This window comes from Cryptomeria japonica, chromosome 10 (genome assembly GCF_030272615.1).
Source record: "Cryptomeria japonica chromosome 10, Sugi_1.0, whole genome shotgun sequence".
In the NCBI taxonomy this organism is placed as follows: Eukaryota; Viridiplantae; Streptophyta; class Pinopsida; order Cupressales; family Cupressaceae; genus Cryptomeria; species Cryptomeria japonica.
This window is the reverse complement of record NC_081414.1, coordinates 659222745-659243440: the sequence shown is the minus strand read 5'-3', so window position 1 is coordinate 659243440 and position 20696 is coordinate 659222745. Positions and strand designations below refer to the sequence as shown.

Genomic DNA, 20696 nt, shown 5'->3' with positions numbered 1-20696 from the left:
AGAATAAGAACCCAAAACAATATGTAACAACGAAGAATCTAGAAACAAGGGCGCAAGATCACAAATCATCATCATACTACAATTGGTAAGACCACATGCACAATGCCAAATCATCATTAAGAAACATGGAAAACAAAATTGCAAATGAGAGACATTACACATTTTAAACACATATATACTGATTGAAAGAGCACTTCTTACATACATCACATACACAAAAAGTCATCTCGTGATATCAACACGACATTAGCATTTAGGTCATATTATACAACTACTTGTTGCCCTCGATCTTGTTTAATGCCATTTAATTCACATCCTTGCTTGTGTTGACACAAAGAAGGTATCATCCTTGTCATATACAAACTAGCATGCATATAAATCAAGTTTTTTTTGATAAAGATTATATATAAAACTTCAAGGTGAGTTAAAATTGAATATCTAAATATTAGCACAAATTAAATCTACAAGCCTAATTCAAGTCCACATTTGTATAATTTAATTTTACAACTATTAAAATAAATCTACAATTACAAAATTTAATATTTTTTTCTTTTACAAATTTTAATACGTTCATATGATAAATCTTATATTTCCATAATAATGATAAACTTTGAAACATATTATCAAATTATATTCCACTTAAAGCTAAGAATGAAATACTTACATTTATTATTTATTAAAATTTTATGTATTAATTTGAATATATTATTATTTTAGACTTATTCTTATCAATGTGAGTATTTAGTTCTTAGCTTAAAGTGGAATATAATTTAGCTTAAAAGAGGAACAAATAAAGAATAAAATTATATAGGCTCCTAATTCCAGAAGTTCTCTGGTAAATTCACGAGGCTCTCTCCTTGAGAGATGACAAAACCTACTGAGAACATGTTAAAAAACATTCACGAGGCTCTCTCCTCGAGGGATGTCGTACCTAAGCAGTCATCTTCACTGATTAAAAATCATTAGTTTACCATGACACATGGCACCTTCTCATGGACACCTACACTGACATACGTGGGCATCTAATAGGCCAGAGTATAAAAAAATTCTTTGATCTCCTAGGCTATGGGATCACATTTTCACAAAGTTTATACCAACCTTAAAATGTGGAACTCTCGCTCGGACCCATTCACAAAATTGTATGAATGAGCTTTAAATATCATGTATCTTCTCTGAAGTATAATTTCGTGTTATATACAGGGAAGATGTGTCAACAAAGTCTGTTTAAGGATAAGGACATTAATAAAAGCAGTGAATTAGACCAACCATTGGCTGATGTGGGTAACCCAGTCTCTCAAAGATGCATTTTAAAGTCTATAGGAAATGCTCTTATTGGAATATTGAATTTAATTGTCTTTGCCTTTCTGGACTTGTTGGATTTTATTCTATGCTTGGTGTACCGGTTGGTTGATTATCTGGTGGAGAAAGAGCGGACACCATGCTACTGTTACAATGGCAACAAATCAAAAGAAGGTTTGTCAGAAACTCTGTATTCGAGGAAGAATTTCGCGAGGGACCTGGTAGTGGTTGTTGTCTGTTTCATGAAGAAACATGGTAAAACTGGTGTGGATTCTGTTCCAGAGAAAAGTAATTGTAAATTCAAGCATTTGGGTGGTAGGTGGTCTGATTGTGCTTGCCACAGATGTCTCTCGCCAGACACTGAGAAACTTTATGTTGCAGTTGGAGGACAAGGTATGCTGCACCATGCATTTCTTTCTCTTAGAAACTGTGTTGTAGGACATTAATGCTATTTACTGTTGTTGATGTTACAATTTTTATGGCATTCTCAATAACAACAGAAGCAAAATAGAGTGTGCAATTAACATTCCCTAGACCGAATGTAGCACTAACATTAAGGATTTTAGGCTTAAAGCATGCAATTTCTGCTGTCAAGGATGCTGCCAGATCTAAGGGCTGCTGTTACTAGTAGCGCACAAGCTAATCCAAGTTTGTAGCAGGAAGGAATAAAATATTATTGTATTATTATGTAAAAAGAAAAGCATTATATATAACATTTATATCAGTATTCAATATCTGCTGAAAAATAGGCCTAATCTCCCATCTATTTTGTTGGTATAAATGTGGAACCGACAGACTATACAAGGAAATTTGTTCAAGAAAGAAGTATGAGGAAATATGAATGAAAAGGAAAAAGAAGAACAAATAACAATTGTTGCAGATTGAATGGCATTCCTCAATTGTGTAGTTACTGTGTACTTACATTGTTTGGACATTGATTAGTTAGTGAAAGTCTACTCCAAAACGATCTCTAGTTTCTTGCCCTTGCAGGCTAGTGAAAGATTAACAAGGAAAGGGCAATATAAGCTGAGAGAAGGCTAAGATCCATGTAACATCAGAATAAAAGAAATAGAACTATTTATTCCATCCTCTCTCCTTGGCACTATTCTTAGCTTTACAAATTGAACTATGATGTAGTCAAGGTAAGGGGTTCTAGTATACCACCTCATCTTGGAGCCAAAACATGAACACACCCCAAAAAATTACTAGATTCATATTTATGGTTAGGAAAGGCTTTGTCTGAGTTTCACTAACCACCCTAGGCCAAATCAAACCACTGACAACCTTCAAAATTGATTCAGACAAAAAATGCGTTTTCCATGTCTTAAAGGCAATTTTTAATAGAAGTTTAACACTTTAGCATCAGAACAAGATATAGGGCATATCACCACTCAAATTGCATTTGAATACGAGGATAGAAGCATAAGAGGACTCAACTTATTTAAATTTCATTCTAAAACATTCAAATCAGCAAAGTACAGCTTTTTAATTACTAGATATTTTGTCAAACATTTGGGCTGATTTTCAGAGCCACAAAACCTTGAAATCTACCATTGATAGAAAATCCGTGAAGGATGATTCTCTGTCAACTAAAAACCCCAGTTCAAATTTACAATTGATTTCTCAAAATCCAAATTGTTTGTAAGCAGCTCTGATGCTATAAAACTACCAAAAAAAGGTTTAAAAAAACAAATGGCTTGGAAAACCTGCAAATTTTATAGGTAAATTGAAATTCTATCGATGGATTCATGTTCTAGATGGAAAACCCATTAGAAATCCACCTTTGGTTTGATTAAAGGCATTCCAATTGCTCCAATGAGTTCACACCTTCACTAAATGTCCCCAAAGCCATCTTCTGTGTTGAACAGCCCAAATTTCACTGAATGGATTTTTGCAACAAATTCATTTGGATCTTCTACTCATTGTTCTGTGATTTCAGCAATTTTTTTGCCTTTTTGTTTCTAAAACATCCAATTTCTCCTACAACAATATTGTCATGGAGTTGTTGCAGCCTATTTAGGACAAATTCACACAAATAGATTGTTGGTTCCCCAAAACCAAGGATGTGCTTACCATTTTGATTAAAAATCCATCTTCCACATGTCTTCAGATGTGGCTGTTTCCTCTTGAATTTCTCATGCCATGCCATAGGGATGCCAAGTGTTTCACAGAATGTTTATACTTGACAATTTGTGATTTTGAACCAAAAATACACTTAGGTCAGATACCTTTCACATTTGGGGCTCTCTAATCCAATAGATACATAACAAAATCTTGGACACTCTCTTCCAAGTTACAAATTATGGAAACTCTTAAAATTTGCTCCATTCCTCCAACATTGGACCCAAAAAACACATATTAAAACTCATAAAAGATGCTTTCTTTTTGGTTGATGCTGATTGCCTGATTTTCAAGATGCTTCTACATCAAACACATCAGGTAAGAGTTTGGGAGCTCGGTACTCACAAATTAGGGTTAAATGGTAGAAGCATCATTTTGACCTCTTGAGTAGGCCATGATGCGATCTTCCACCATGTTAGAAGCATCACAAATTTAGGAGGTCTTGTAGGTTTTTCTCCCAAAAATACAACCAAAAACAGTCGAACATGTGTGCTGGGCATCCTAGTATAGGTGTTTTTGCCTGTTCAAAAGTCGTCGCAACCTATATTAGTCTTGTATGCACTTTTGTAACACTTTCATTGTCAGATCCGAATCTGCACACTCGCAAAAGGGGGGAGAAGGGTTGTGCTACATAGGGGCTTGCCTAATTCAAATGCTATGTTTGTGTTCCCATCTCCACAACAACTAATGGTGTTGTAAAAGAGAGTTTGTCCTAGGGAGGACAAAGGCTAAACAATAATGGAAATGCTTGAATTGACAAGTATTACCTCAAATATGAAACCCTTGGCATGAAGTCTCATACTAGGCTTGATGTTGCTTAGATGATGTTAATGTTTTCTTTCATCATGGAGAAACACATTGTGACTGATCATGGTTGCTATAACAAAGATTTATGCTTGATTGCTTTGCTCCTTGATTTTAGATCTGTGCTCAATAGGAATTGAATTGTGTGTGTTGTAATTTGAAATGAGAGAGGGACTTGTATTTATATGCAACTTACATCTTTTTGAATTTAATTTTTGGGGATGGATGACATCGAAGAGAAAATTCAGGCTATTTGCATAGCCGATTCAAAATTCGGGGCCAAATTGCTTGGACAAGGGTCCTAGGCACCCTAGTCCTTGCAGTTTGAGCTGTGAAAAAGGTCATGAATAGGGGAATGCACCAATTTTATGGAAGTGGTCTAAAAAATGAGCACAATTAGGCATAAATTAGGTACAAGCTAGGCACAACTACCAAAGTGGGTCCAAACTAAGTTTGAAATTGTAAAGGGATACAATTTACTACAATACATTTAGCCCCCACTTTAGCAGGAGTATGAACTTACACTCATACTCTCGGTAAAGTATAGAGAAGCCAAAGTTTTATTTCATCGAGACATCAAATAGACAAGACAACACCAAGCTTGGCAAGGTCGTAACCCCCAAAACTTAGGATTTTATCAATCTACAATATCAAGATAAAAGACAAGTACAAAGTGAGCAATATGATCAACATTGGTAACACACACAAAGCACACAAAACATAAAGGTATGGCATCTAGAACTAGTAAGATCTGCAAAAGCTTACTAGGAGCCATATCAAAAAGACAAGACATGACATCTAGGACTAGTAAGATCCTCAAATACTTACTAGGAGGCATGTTAGAAACACACAGAGTATGGCCTCTAGGACTAGCAAGATTCTTAGATGCTTACTAGGAGCCATGTTACAAACACATAAAGCATGGCCTTTAGGACAGGTAAGATCTTTAGATCTTACTAGGAGCTATGTCTACAAGGAGTCATAGAATAGCAAGTTGCATTATGCTAGGTGGCTCATGAGCAAGTGAAGGTTTGACAAGGGCTAGTTGCTTTCCTATCATGTATGAATCAGGACTTTTGTAAACAATTCAAGAAGTTTGTACTCATTTTTTTATGACATCCCGATTTAGAAAGACTTGGGAGGAGCACATAAGATATCTTGAGGAGGTATTGAGCATATTGGAGATTGAGTCATTGTACGCCAAGGAATCTAAGTGTGATTTTGGCATGACAAAACTTCTCTACCTTGGTCACATCATCAATTTAGAGGGAGTGAGAGCTGACTTTGAAAATATCAAGGCAATTGTTGATTGTCCTACACCCATGAATCTCTCACATCTTAAGGGATTCTTTGGTCTATGTGGGTTCTTGTTGATGTGTTTTTTATGCACATGCAAACACAGAATAAAATACCGAAGTATCTTGTCCTCTCTTGAACAAAGTTCCCGACTGCTGAAGATCTCGCTGAAGGATCAGTCGGAGTAACTCCAAGGTTCTGTTATGTAGGATCTCTACGTGTGGATAAGCTCTCTGTGGTATGATGTGATTTTGATGGAATCACAAGGGGACTTACACTTGACGACCTAAACGTCTGATTTGCTGGAATCACAAGTCCTATTAACTAACTGGAAGATAAACAAATGACAAAAGATGCAGGGTTCAAGAAGTCTATTCTACTACCTAGAATGTGAGAAGATGGATGAACGACTAGGTGGAGTCCTACTGGGCTGGGTCTCACCATCAAGTTGAACAATTCAACACCAACTCAGTGCGATCTTCTGGGGGATGCTTCAAATATATTCAAATCGGACACCTTCAGATACTGATCATCATTCAAGTTAATGCATGAACAATAGACGTGTAACAACTTGAGATTAAGCTCATTTTATGCCAGTTGACCACGCAGGGCGCACTTACAATCAGTAAGAGGCTAGTGGTATGGATTAGACGGATTCCACACAGGTGCATTCAACGACTTCTTTCATTCAATTTAATTATCTATCATCTAAAATGAAGATTCAACAAGAGACCATGCATATTGCAACGAAACGACATATTTCACCGTATCTTCAATGAAAAAGAAGTCTTTACAATTAAGGCAACAATGTCTTGTCTTCTCTTCCTAGTCTACTCTAATTGCTATTCTATCTGCTATTCTACTACCTATTCACCGACTATCAACTATTTTCTCCCTATTGTCTATTAGCTAACCATTGGCCTTTACAAATGGGGAGCCAGGGCTTATATAGTGCCCTCAATACAATTCAATGGCTCAGATCAACTTGAGATCAATGGCTGAGATTTTACAATGAAAACCCTAATTAGCGTTTGTTACAACAACTCAATTCTGGCCAATGAAATAATTGCATTATTTGGACACATGTCTTCTATGGAATATTCGACCAATGGATAACCGGGGTAGGTACATCGAAGTTTGTGCCATCTCCGATGAGTCAGGTACATTGAATCTGGACACACTGAGGTGGACCAATCCAACTGGAGGAGTAATGACTGGGATGCCACCTTGTCTGACACTTGTAACTTGGTAGATGCTCAATTTGATGATGCTGAGAAGCTAACTTTAATTAACTCTTCTGAAACTGTCTGCTTCTTCAACGCTTTAACCTCCTTTGTCTTTGATGTGCAGGATGGATGGTGTACCTTTCCTTCAAATGCTGGACTGGAAGAGGTCGTCCCTGATGATGCTAGACTGGAGAAGGCCGTCCTTGTCTTGGCCTGGTCTTCTTTTAACTGCAAGACAAACCAAAAGATGATTAAGGACTCATAATAGATTTATTTCAACATAGCATTTTCTACCTTAAATCATCAACAAGAAGATGTTAAAATGAAGCTTGCTCAATATTCTCCCCAGGGACAGGCCCTATAAGGATTTCTCCCTGGACCCTCTGGAAGGGTCAGGAGCGAAATTTGCATTCCTGGCTCAAATTGTTCTCACTTTGCAACCGTACTTGCTTAGATACATGCCCAAGGACGCCCTCATTCTCAACCAACACCAATCTTGATGCAAATTTGGGGCAAAAGAGAGGTTTTTAAGAATTTCGCTCTGGACCCTTTGGAAGGGTCAGGAGCGAAATTCACTTTTTAGGACAAAATCTATCATGTTTCCTCTCCAAAATACCTTCCAAGGCGAGCACACACTAGTTTTCCTTCCTCCAGAGCCCAGGGATCCACGCCTTGACCTCTATCATGAGCAATTTGAGTGAAATTGGGAATTTCGCTTTGGACCCTCTGGAAGGGTCAGGAGCGAAATTCACCTTTTAGGTCACAACTCTTCATTTTCTTCACCTCAATTCATCTTGCAGGGCAAAGTAACATCATTTCAACCTCAACTACGCCTTAGGACTCCTAGTCTTGACTTGACACAAGGAGGAAATAGGCAGATGAAGAATTTCGCTTTGGACCCTTTGGAAGGGTCAGGAGCGAAATTCACCTTTTAGCTCAAAATTCACACTTTTGAAGGTCAAACATCTTTCCAAGGCATTCCAAATAGCTTTTCTCACCCTAGTCTAGGCCTGACTTAGCACAAAATTTGGAGGATAAGATGGTTTTTAGGATTTTCGCTTTGGACCCTTTGGAATGGTCAGGAGCGAAAATCTTGTGTTAGGCTCACTCCTCCATCATTTCAACTTGAATCCACCTTAAAAGGCAATAAAACACTTCTCCTCTCACATCCAAGTTATAGAAACCCAGGTTTGACTTGATTTTGCTAAGAAAATAAAGGTTTTTAGGAATTTCGCTTTGGACCCTTTGGAAGGGTTAGGAGCAAAATTCACTTTTTAGACCAAAATCATCATTCTTTCAAACCCAATCTTCATTGCAAGGTAAAATCTCATCTCTCTTCGCCCTAGGAACAAGGTTTTAAGCTCAAGCAAGGTAAAAAATATAGGCTTGTAAGGAATTTCGCTCTGGACCCTTTGGAAGGGTCAGGAGCGAAATTTCTTTCCTTGGATAAAACACTCATTCCTCAACTCTTTCAAATGTCCTTAAGGGTTTCAATATGCCCATTCTCTCTTTCAACATACCCTGGACATCAAAATTTGGCCAAATAAGGAAAGAAATGAGGTCTAGGAGGATTTTCGCTCTGGACCCTTTGGAAGGGTCAGGAGCGAAAATCTCATTCTTGACTTGATCCTTCATCTTTTCAACTCCAATCTTCTCTGTAAGGTAACAAAACATCATTCTTCACCCAAGAAATAAGGTTTGTGGTCTAAGCAAGGTCAAAAAATAGGCTTGCAAGGAATTTCGCTCTGGACCCTTTGGGGTCAGGAGCGAAATTCACCTTCTTGGCTAGAATCCTTCATTTTTTCAAAGCTTTCAAACATTTCCAACATCCAAACATGTCCACTCTTCCCTTCAAGATGCCTTACAAATCAAAATTTGGTCAAATAAGGCAAAAAATGAGTCTTAGGTTGATTTTCACTCTGGACCCTTTGGAAGGGTCAGGAGCGAAAATCACCATTTGGGCTTGATTGTTCATTTTTCAAACTTCAGTTTTCTCCCAGAGGCAAATATAGATCGTTTTCCATCTAAGGAGCAAGGTTTCAAGCTAAAACAAGGGAGCAAATGAAGTTTATAGGGAATTTTGCTCTGGACCCTTTGGAAGGGTCAAGAGCGAAATTCTCCTTTTGAGCTAAAATCTTGATTCTTCAAAGCTTCTAACTCCCTCTCAAGGCAAAAACATACCCATTCAACCTCCATCAAGCCAACGCCTAGCCAAAATAAGAAAAAAAAACAAGGGTTATAAGGATTTTCGCTTTGGACCCTTTGGAAGGGTCAGGAGCGAAAATCATGTTTTGACCTTGATTCTTGATTTTTCAAACTCTAATCTTCCTTGGGAGGCAAACATAGATACTTCCTCATGCATCTCCATCTTGATCCTGACTTTGGCTAAGGGAGAAATTAGTGTTTTCAAGAATTTCGCTCTGGACCCTTTGGAAGGGTCAGGAGCGAAATTTGCTTTGGACCCATTGGAAGGGTCCGGAGTGAAATTTGACATTTTGGACTCTCCGTCAGGATCATTTTATGGAATATAACATTTAAGTATAAGTTTATACTTTAAGTTATATTCCATATATACTGTTAGGATGTTTGAGAGTGGTTTCGGACCTCTAGGAGTTATATTGCAAAATCTAGTTTTTGGAGGATTCTTCAGTTTTCCAGACAGTCAAATTTCAGGATCAAGACATTCCAGACTTAGCCTAATTTCAGGGTCAGGACATTCCAGACTTAGCCAAATTTCAGGGCATTTGAAGATCAGGATGACATTCCAGACTTCATCACTCACCAACTTGACCTAGCTCAGACCTTCAAGGATGATACTCACTCACCAAGCAAGACACAATTAGCAACGAGAGCAAAACCAAGCCCTAAGGAAGACTCTCAAAGAAACCCTAATTCTGGGGCCCCAAAGACTCACCTTGGCTCAAGCAAAGCCTGCCATCCTAGTGATCCCCCTGGCGACACTCGAAAAGCAAAGGCTAAAAGACAAAAACCCTAAAAGACCTAGAAAACACACCCCAGAAGGCAAAAAGAAGGGGTCCCCATTTGCAATGGGGCGATGTGTGAATACGTCACAACAGTTCTATAGGAGATTCATTAAGGGATTTTCACAGATGGCATCTCCACTTACAGATTTGATAAAAAGGGGGATTTTGTGTGGTCTGATGCAACACGATCACTTCAAACTGGTGATGTCTACATGCCCAATTTTGGTGATTTCAGATTTCTCCAAACCTTTTGAGTTGGAGTGTGATGCTCTAGGAGAGGGGATAGGTGCTGTATTAATGCAAAACCATCCCATAGCCTTCAAAAGTAGGAAGTTTAGAGGTATGGAGAAGAGTTATTTAGTATATGATAGAGAGATGTTGGCCATCATGCATGCATTGGCCAAGTTCAGACCTTATTTGGTCGGAGGCAAGTTCATCTTCAAAACTGACCACAACAGCATAAAATATTTCATGAATCTGAAATATCTCAATGATAGGCAGCATAAGTGGGTGAGTATACTTTTGGCCTACGGTTTTGATATTGTGTATGTTAAGGGAAAGAAAAATGTGGCTACTGATGCACTTTCTAGGAGGCCTCATTTGTGTTCATTAGTCGAGATCAGTGCTGATTGGAGGGAGACGATTTCAACAAAATATTTCAAGGATTCATGGGTAGTAGGAATTAGTGAGGGTATTATACAGGATGATAGGTACATAGTGATTAATGAGTTGATAATTTACAAAGAGAGGTTTTATTTGGTGCCTAATTTAGGACTTAGGGTGAATATATTGAAGACTTTCCATGATGCACCTATGGATGGTCACTTGAGATTCTTTAAGACTTGTAGATCTAGGAAAGGTTCACATGGAAGGGATTTAAAAATGAAGTCCTTCAGTATGTTAGGGAGTGCTCCATATGGCAGTAGAAAAAAAATGAGCATAATTAGCCAGCTAGTTTGCTACAACCCCTACCCATTCCCAATTAGAAATGGGAATGTATCTCTATGGATTTCATCATTGGGCTACCTAAGGTATAGGGTAAGGTCTGCATGTATGTTGTAGTGGATAGGTTGACAAATTTTGCACATTTCTTTGCAATTTATGCAACATACACAACAACCTAGTGTTGTGACCTATTCCACACATCGCCCCATCACAGATGGGGACCCCCTATTTTTTTGCTTTTTAGGGTTTTGTCCTAGTTCTGCAGTTTCATAAATCGATTTTCTTTGAGAGTTTTTAGTTAGAGTTTTGAAGTCATCCCGAGCCAAATAGAGAAATCATGCTCAGAATCGTGTTTGAACGTTGTCAAAGTGCTTAGAAGGTCTAAAGGATGAGGATCACAATTGCTGAGTCATTTCCTGACAACTTTCTATTTTTAGGAGATTTGTTTTTTTTGCTTTTTTCTAAATTTAGAAAGTTTTGTTTTTGGCACTTTGGGCACAATCCGAGAAGCAACTTTTTTTTTGTTTGCTTTTTGCTTTTTTTTCTACTTTTTTGAAAGTAGGATTAGGGTTTTGTTCCTCAGGTCATTTCATCATTGCCCATGTTGTCAGAATTGAAAAATTTGGTCTCTAAGTGTAAAAAGCAGGGTAAAAACCCTAATCAGGGTTTTGTTCCAGAAGAACATTCCTCAAGCCATTTCATTAGTACCCATGTCCTCAGAATTGAAAAATTAGGTCTCCAAGTGCAAAAAGCAAGGTGGAAAACCTAATTAGGGTTTTGTTCTAGATGAATCTAGTATTGATATGGCAGATCATATATGAACATAGCAGCTCAAATAAATGTGTTTGGAAAAAAAATTGGCATCAAGGACAAATTCGCCCAAGGAAATGAATGGTAGACAAAGGTTGTCTAGAAGTTTGGAAGATTGCACATCAACTAACATGTCCAAGCTCTCCTCAAGTCTGCCCATGGCAGTGGACCTCTCAAGTCCACCTAAGTATGTTGGAAGGATGGCTAAGACTCTTCAAAGTCCGCCCATGCACAAACAAGGTTGGCAAGCAAACATCAAACTCCTACCTTTGGTCAACTAACTCATGGTGTAGGTCAAGCTAACTCCTACATGTAGTTGAAGAGGAAATCAAATCATGTCAAAGGCTTTTCAAAGTTCGCCTTGGCATAAGATGATCCAAGTCCGTGCATGTCCAAGGCTTCTTAGACTCCGCCCAAGCATGTATGAAGGACATGGCTAATGATGTCTTCCAAGTCGGCCAAGGCATAAGTCAAACATGGCACATCAAGCCCAAACTCCGCCTTCCTAAACAAAGATGGCTTGATCAACTTGGAAGCATGTCAAGATTCTTCCAAGTCCGCCTAAGACATGACATATAAAGCATTTCCAAACTTCTACAAACTCTGCCTAGCTATGAGGAAACTTGTCCAAAGTGATGCAAACTCCGCCTAGGCACATGAAAGATGGCAGATGGAAGGCAAAATCCGCCCAAGTAGGTTGCAAGAGATCAAAGAAAAACAATTGAAAAGCCAAACAAAGATGGAAAGTTAACTTCCAACACCGCCCCCCTAAAGCACATCCAAGTGCAAGGCATATGCAAGATGAAGTTTGCCAAAAGCAAGAGGACATTGGCAAAGACAAAAGCATGGTTAAAATTGTCCAAGACAAGGAAGGGATTTGCCTTAATATCCATAAAGTCCGTCCATGCCAGATGGAAGATGGCATGAGACTCTCCAAGTCCGCCATGTCTTGTCCACATCAAGGTCTGCCTTGAAGACAAGAGGTAAAGCACGTCCAAGGAAGTCAAGAGTCTGCCTAGGAGAAATTGAAGTTGGCAAAACATTGGCCAAGTCCGACTTGGCATAAAAGACTCCAAGTCCGCCATAAAGACAAGTTTGCAAAGAAGAAAAGCAATACACATGGAAAGAAGTTAAGATGGACGTCCAAACATGTGCCTATCCAAAGTCCAAATAAAATATGAAATTTCCCAAGGTAAATTGATCAAACACAAGTTGGCTAGACGTATTACACAAAGTTTGCCTAGATGGATAGACACAGACATTCCGAATTTGCCTAGGCATAAATGGAATATGTGAAGATGCCTAAGCTAGACATGAAAATTTGCCCAAGACTTGAAGATTAGACATGACAATGATCAACTTGCCATGGCGAAAGAGAGAAAATTGGCTAAAGGAAAAATAATTTTGACAAAAAAAAATTGCACATGAAATCAAGGGTCAATCAACGAACGGGTTGGAAAATAAACTTGACACATCAAATATTTTTAATATTTTCCAACATTTAGAATTATTTTTGAAGGGAAAATAATTTCAACACTTAGACTTTCGAAAATTCAAGAATTTTAGAAATTGAAAGAAAGTTCTAGAGGATTCCTTAGCTAAGGGTGGAATTTTGAGAGAGAAATAAAACTTTCCATTTTGGAAAGATTTAAAACATTAAAACACAAAAAATAATAAAAAATTAGAAAAAACAAAAAAAACTCAAAGATGAAGCTTCTAAGTTTAAAATGCTTAAACTCTATATATTTTCAACCAGTCACTTTCAAAATTCATTGTTTAGGTTGGAAATTTGGAGAGCAATTGAGAAGAAGTTTTCTCTCTCAAATTTTGGTGAGAATTGATTTTTGAAGAGGAATTTTGGAGTAAAATTTTCTAAAGTGTTGAAACAAAAGAACAAAGTGCTTTTTTTAATTTTAAGACAGAATTTTCAGAATTAAATGGAATTTCAGTCACAGAGCAATTTCAATGATCCAAAATCTGAATTTGACTGAATTCTTCTATCATTCTATCTTATTTCTCTCAAAATTCATCAATTTCTAGACCAAATTCTTCACTTTCAGTCTGCTTTTTCGCAGAAATTTAGCTTTTCGACAAACTGAAAGTGAAATTTTCAAGTAAAAGGGCCTGATAATCAGAATTAAAATCAGCAAGTTGTCTTAAAAATAATATTGATTTTTCATGTGTTATGTAGGTTAATGACCACCAAAGGAGCACCTTCCAGAAAAGCACCAATGAAGTTTGCCAGTAAAGGAGTACAACTAGAATCCAAGATCAAATCTAAATGGAAGAATGTTACGGACACTGACCGTGGACATGTGGATTTAGAAGAATTCAAAAAGAGAATGTACGATCATGATGGACACTTGCTGACACCCATTGCTCGCCGGATCATGAGAAATGGTATCATCCAAACAACTGGATTTCCCCCGGCTAAAGAATGTGTTGAGCTGATAGTTGAGTGTGCTATACATTACAACGCACAATCAATAGAGATCATTGCACTTGATGGAAGGGTTTTAGCTAATCTTTCAGGGTTAGCCATTCAAGAGACGTTTGGAATTCCAAACTACTATAAAACCTCCTGCAAGACTAAAGAGATACCAAGAGGATCTGTGATAACCAATTTGAACTCTGTGCGGCAAATATTAACAAGTTGGAAAAGAAAAGACCCCAAGGGAAAGTCCCAAAGAATCTATTGCGCCCATACTTCAAAGAGGAATATGGTGATATCATCCTACTGCTGAATAGGGTAATGGGCAGCCCTCAGGGAGTGCCATTCAAGACGTGGATGTACTATTTCATTGATGAAATTATCTCGGGAGTCAAGATGTTCAATTGGTCCCACATAATCAGCAACGATCTTCATGAACAGTTGATAAATTTGGAGAAGCCAAAGTCATTCTACGTGAGCTCCTACATTATCTACTCATTGGCCATAAATTTTAGATATTCCGGACTAATCTGCAAAGACGTAGTTGGCAATGGAGAAAATGAATTCAAGTCTTATGACTATTACCCGCAACTGTAGCTCAAGGAGAAAAGCCATTTCAAGCGAGTCAATGATGCATTCTTGATGTACATCACAAAGACATTACAAGGAGGAACTCACCAAAGGTTATCTCCTGAAGCTAAAAGTTTAATCAGCAAGTATAGATCTTGGTTTGTTCAGTTTCTGAAATTTACATATATAAGAATTCAAGGTTTTGATGGTCGTCCTTACCGACTTCCGATCTATCCAACCAATAGGATGGTCCTACTTGAAGTTCTCAGACAACTAGAAGCATATAAAAGCTTCAAAAGAATAAGACTGAAGGCAACAATTCCCTTTCCATTCTTTATTGGAAATATGCAAGAGTCTTGTCCGATAGCACAAGCAGCTGAAAGCACCAGGCTAGAGATGCAATGGTATCCTTTCACATTCTACCGGTCCAGAGCTAACTATGATCCTTACAGTAATATCGGGACGGTAAATGGCGAGGGATACAGACATAGAGTGGACAGAGGATTTTTGGGCAAATGCTGCAGATGAATTTGACATCAGGAAAAGACTATGGTCCAGACTGCCAGTAAGATTGATTAGAACGACTGAACCTTTCCTTGTGCCGGATAAGTTGGAAGATAATGCAGAATATACTCAGCCTAGCTATGATGAGAATGCACTTCTTTCTCCTATTAAATGGTCAGAACTAGAGCATGCGGACTTGACCACCTTGATGCAACCAGTTATAAAATATTCTAGGTGGTGGCTTGATCAGCAAAGTCATAATAGATTAAGACGGAGAAATATAACCTTGACTTATGACTTGATGGGTGAAGCAGAAGAATGTTCTTCAAATGCAAAGGCATCTCAAAGTGCTAGGCCAATTGAAAGTGCTAAAAGAAAATGGAAGGCAGTTGTGAATGAAGGACTTGCTCAGAAGAAACAAAGGCTAGAACCATCTTGTTCTGCCACATCAACAAACATAAATGACATATTGGCCATTGATGAGTCATTGGCAGAAATGAAAATTCCTTCGCCAGTTCATGGAGAAAACGTAGAGTCAATCCATCAAGAAGATGAGCAGCCTTTGTCTCCTACCGACACAGAAGTATTGGAGTCAGACAATGAAATGGATGTTGATGGAAGGTGAATTTCAAGAAGGAATGATTTCCGACCTTTGAGGTATCACATGTGAAGAAGGCAATCAGGAAGTGGAAGGCATTGAGCAGCCCACTGTTCCTAATTGGTTGTAGGAAAGATTGAAAGTAAAGACGGAAGAAATAGAAGTTCAAGAAGAGGATGATATGGCAGATTTCTTGGCTAGATTAGAACAGGTTGCCACAAAGAAGCCAGCCAGAAGGTTTTCCACCATCTAGAGACATGAAGCCGGCTGCACGACAATGCAAATTGCTGTGCCCAAAGTGGACAAGGCAAAGGGAGATATTGGTCCCCATGAATATGAAATCACTACAATCAATTTAGGACCAACTACCAAGAAACAGGAAGCTGAAGACTTGGATAATTTAGTTGCTTCCATGAAGGCAAGACTTGACAAGGAAGTAGAAAAGAAGAAGCAATATAAGAAAGAAGTTGAGCGCCTAAGGGATTATATTCAGCATTTGACTAAGCCGCTTGATCAAGCAAATCCAGAAGCTCCTCCACTCTTGAATTCACAGGAAATAGGTAGAAATTTTGAGGAAGAAGTAGTGACGGCTAGAGAAACTAAGGAATGGATGGAAAGCACAAATAAAGAGGCAGCCACATTTGTGGAAAGATCAGCATTAACATATGGACAAACCTCCTCTTTACTCTCCAGAATTGCAAGCATGGGCTGATCTCCAGGATATTCAAGACATAATTGTCCCATGCCTTAGAGAATTGAAAGGAGTTTCAAAGCAAGAACTAATTGATGGAAATATAATTGAAGCAGGAGTTGCATATGACTTCAACAGTTGGCACTAGACATTGGTTGCATGCAGTGACTTGGAGAAAGTGAAGGCAGATGCTGACAGAGTTGAGGAGCAGATAAAAGAAATTCAAGACAAGGTTTACCTTGTACTTGCAGAGGTACTTGAAAAGGAAACTATCCGAGACAAGGATACGAAGTTAGAAAATCTAAAGACCAAGACACGAGATCTTCACCACTGGACCAGCCCTGAAGCAGAATCTGGCTAAGGCATCAAACCTCCTGTCCATCAAAGATGCTTTCCAAAAACAAGAATGATATTGGGAAATCACTTTTGCTGTATGTGCAGATAATTTGGAAGGATTAGAATTCAGAGTCAGTGTGTTGCCACGTCACGATGGAAGAGGTTGATCAGATCGTGTCCAAGTTCATTGAACTTTCTGCCTCTCAATAGGAGAAGGGGGTGCAATCCTAAAAGATAGCACCTTGTGCCATTTGTCTTACATGCACTGGATATTAGCTTTATTTTGGGAAACCCTAATTAGTGTTAGATTGTCTTAATCTCGACCGTTGATCTTAGATTGATTTCAGCCTTTCATTTGTTTTCAGAAACTCTATATAAATGCATTCTGGCATTTCATTGAGTGTGGAGAGATTTATGAACTTGTTGCGTAGAGCTACTTGAATAATAAAAAGTTCATTATCAGTATTGTTTTGAAATCTTATTGATATCAAGTGGTTGCACGGTTGCATATTTTCTTCAACACATAGAATAGATTTTCTTTAAGTAATTTGCTTTGAAGTTGTTAGATGAATGAAGGATTGATAGTTTAGATTGGTGAAACTTTTGCTCATACTTTCTTTGGATGGATGATTTTCGTTCAATGTGTAAAGTTAGCTTGAGTTTTTGATGTGGATGCTTAACTTCTACTTTGAGTAATATTGTTCAATTGTTGGTATTATTCATAAGTGTGAAAATCTTAAGCACAACCCTAGAAGATTGCACCCACTTTGTGTAGTTGTCCAAGTGTGGCGAAACAAAGTGTCGTTACTGGTTTCACCCAATCTTTACCATCTCTTGAGCTCATAGGAATAGCTTAGAAGTAGCATAGAACTTTTGAACCCTTATCCTTTTATCTTTTTGTTGAAATCCCAAATCAGAAAATCTAAAAACAAAGAGCATTTATTGATAAATTCGCCTAAGTCCATCTTGTGAATGATACCAGTTGTCAAGTGTAAGTCCCCTTTGTATTTCAGCACATACTACCCAAGAAGCTATCCACATAAAGTCGCCCGTTCGCACATATAGACCTTGGAGTCGCCTTGTGGTCTTTCTCACAATCTTGGCACAAGTAGCGATTTTGTTTAGGAGAGGATAGAGTATCCTTAGATATTTTATTCTAATGTTCGGTATATGATAGAATGTACACCAGCACGTAGGTAGCTGATTTGTTCTGTAGGGAGATTATAAAACTTCATGGGGTGCCTAGGAGCATAGTCAGTGATAGAGACAACAAGTTCCCAAGCCTCTTTTGGTAGGAACTTTTTTTATTGAATGGGATTGAGCTCACTCCTAGCTTTAGTTACCACTCACAAACAGATGAGCAGGCAAAGTAAATAAATGGGAGGAAGGGCATCTCAAGAATTATATTTCAGGACAATAAATAGCATGGATTAAATGGCTGTACCTTGGAGAGTATTACTATAATTCTACATATCATATGTCTTTTAGGATGTCCCCATCATGGTATTGTACGGACAAAGCTCCTAATTTTGCTGATTTTCTCTTTAGGATAGTAGTGTGCCTAAGGCGAGAGATTTGCTATAGGAGAGTCAGGATATCATGAAAACGTTGAAGGAAAACTTGCAATAGGCATAGAATTAGCAGAAGTTGTATTTCGATCAGTATCATATAGAGCACAGTTTCAAGGTGGGTGACATAATTTATTTGAGGCTCCAGCCTCCACTCTCAAGAAGAGTGTGTTAGAAAAGCTCAAGCCCCAATCCTATGGTCCTTTTAGAGTCTCCAAAAGGATTGTAGTAGCTTATGAGCTAGAGCTACCTACTAGTAGTAGATTGCATAATGTATTTCATGTGTCTAGGCTCAAAAAGGCACTTGGGCATAACGTGGTTCCTTCATCAGAGTTGCCATCATTAGAAGAGGAGGGGAAGTTAATCTTGATTCCAGAGGCCATTATTGACAATAGGGAACGTACTCTATGGAAGAGGATCATCAAAGAGTACTTGGTCAAGTGGAAGAATTTGCCGGTAGAGGTGCAACGTGGGAATATAAATAGATCTTGTTGCATCTAGAGTTGGAATTGCTTGGGGACAAGCAATTTGTGGAGGGCGGACTATGATGTCCCCATAGCACTATCAGCATGTTGACCGTTAGCCTATTTAGCGGGTTCCCGTAGGCTAATGAGTTAGGGTTAGTGGAATCAAGGGGATCATTTAATCTAGTTCTTTGGTGATGACAAGTGTTACTTGGGGATTAGTTAGTTGAGATTTGCATTTTGTTCCTTTTTGGAGTAGATTAGGCAATTTTTCTGTTTTTACTATTTTATTAAGTCATAGTTTGGACACTGACATGGCTAGTTGGTAGTATATCTATTTTGGGAATGTCGGTAAATACATTTGATGTTGATTCTTGACAGTTAATGTGGTCTAGAGTGATTAATTTAAATAACGTTAAAATATTAAAGTTGAATTAAAGATTTAACTCTAGTGTTATTTAATTTATTAAAATGGCTAAATGAGCACTTAAGGAAAGATAAGTTATTTTAATTAAATAAAGTGAATACATTGGAAGGCGTCAATTTGGGAATACATAAGTAGTAAATAAAATAAAATTAAAAAGTGCAAATCCCTAAGTGAGTGTGGGCTTTTAGAGGCCTTTATAAGGCATTTTTTGGAGCTCATTTTCAATATGTATGGATTTGATATTGAACCCAAAATTGGATTGAACTTGTTCATCCTATGGCTTTGTGAAGATGAAAACCCTTGCAAAGAACATCTATGTTAGTGAAAAATCTAACTTGGGAGATTTATAGGTGGTTTCAACCAGAGATCACATTTGGGCTTCATTGATGAAGAATTTAGTTTGTAGTCTCCATAGAAGATCATAGATTGATTGTAGAGGCAATAAGGGAAATATTGAAGGTTTTAACTATTGTTTATATCTCTTATTTGCTGGCCGTACTGTCTCATTATGCTAGCCATACTAGTCATGCTTCCCAAGAGGGCGTGAGGGTTTAATGATTCCAGTTGTTTGGTTTGGAGGGATTTTCCTTGTCTAAGGGAGTCATCTAGGGCATATCTTTGATTTGGCATCCAAAACGTGGGCAAAGGAGACATTTCGAAGGTGTGGCATCCAGATTCAAGGGTTCCTAGATTGTTGTTTAATTGCAAAATCAGATTTGTAAACATTCAAATCAAATGGGTATGCTTGATATATTATTTTAATATGATTTTACTTTCCGAGTATTAAAACTTTGATGATTTACTGTAATCCAGTTTGGAAAATAAATCTAGAAATATTGTTAGTTGTGGTTATCTTGAATTTTGTGATTTTGAAGAGTTATTTTGTTTTAATTCATTGCTGCAAATAAGATTATTGCAATATCTATTTCTGTATCTCTTTCTACACTCCATAACAAACTCAAATCTGAAAACACAAAAAATATAAGGGTGTATATCACATTTGCCCATCTATTTGGGGGTGGTAGCTAGTATTAGAAGTTAGTTCGTGCTAGATGAAAAAGATCCCATGAAAACAAGCTTAGGAATTGGGTATCTCTATTAGTCATTATACTTTTTAGGCAAGCCATGGAGCCTAAATGTTTTTCTAGAAAAACTAGTCAGCAACTTGAGGTGCCTTGGAATTGGAATAAATGATAAAGAAACATGCATATTTTATGAGTCTATTCACAACAACATAAATGCAGTCCTTACCTTTCGCTTTAGGAAGCACAATGTTGAAATCCATAATACTTTACCATTTCTAATTTGGAATGGGTAGGGATTGCAACAAATCAGATGGAAATGATTACTTTGTCTTGCTTTGTTGACAAAGTGGACACTCTTTATGTGTTTAAGGAGACCATCCTTAAGTCCTTTTCATGAGAATCTCTTTCAAATATGCTTGTAAGACTTAAAATACCTTGGATAACCAGCCTAAGGGGTATCATAAACAACTTTTAAAATATATTCTTTCATTTTAGATTTGGTCTCCAAAATGACTCTATTCTTGTGTAGGATGAGTTCATTAACCACTACACACCTTTCATCCATCAATTTCCCTTCCAAATTTTTTTAATTTCCAT

General features: G+C 37.7%; 1 protein-coding gene across 2 annotated transcripts in view; it reads left to right on the top strand.

Annotated features, from left to right (window-relative positions):
• Window positions 1–857: 857 nt before the first annotated feature.
• LOC131073369 (probable lysophospholipase BODYGUARD 4) overlaps window positions 858–20696 on the top strand; it is a 141176-nt gene continuing 121337 nt past the window's right edge. Inside the window, exon 1 of one of the 2 annotated variants that reach the window (XM_059213029.1) lies at window positions 858–1692. In XM_059213029.1, coding sequence (XP_059069012.1) covers window positions 1146–1692 — 547 coding nt within the window. In that variant the 5' untranslated portion in view covers window positions 858–1145. The remainder of the gene's footprint in view (window positions 1693–20696) is intronic. The other variant, XM_059213028.1, reaches the window with a different exon arrangement.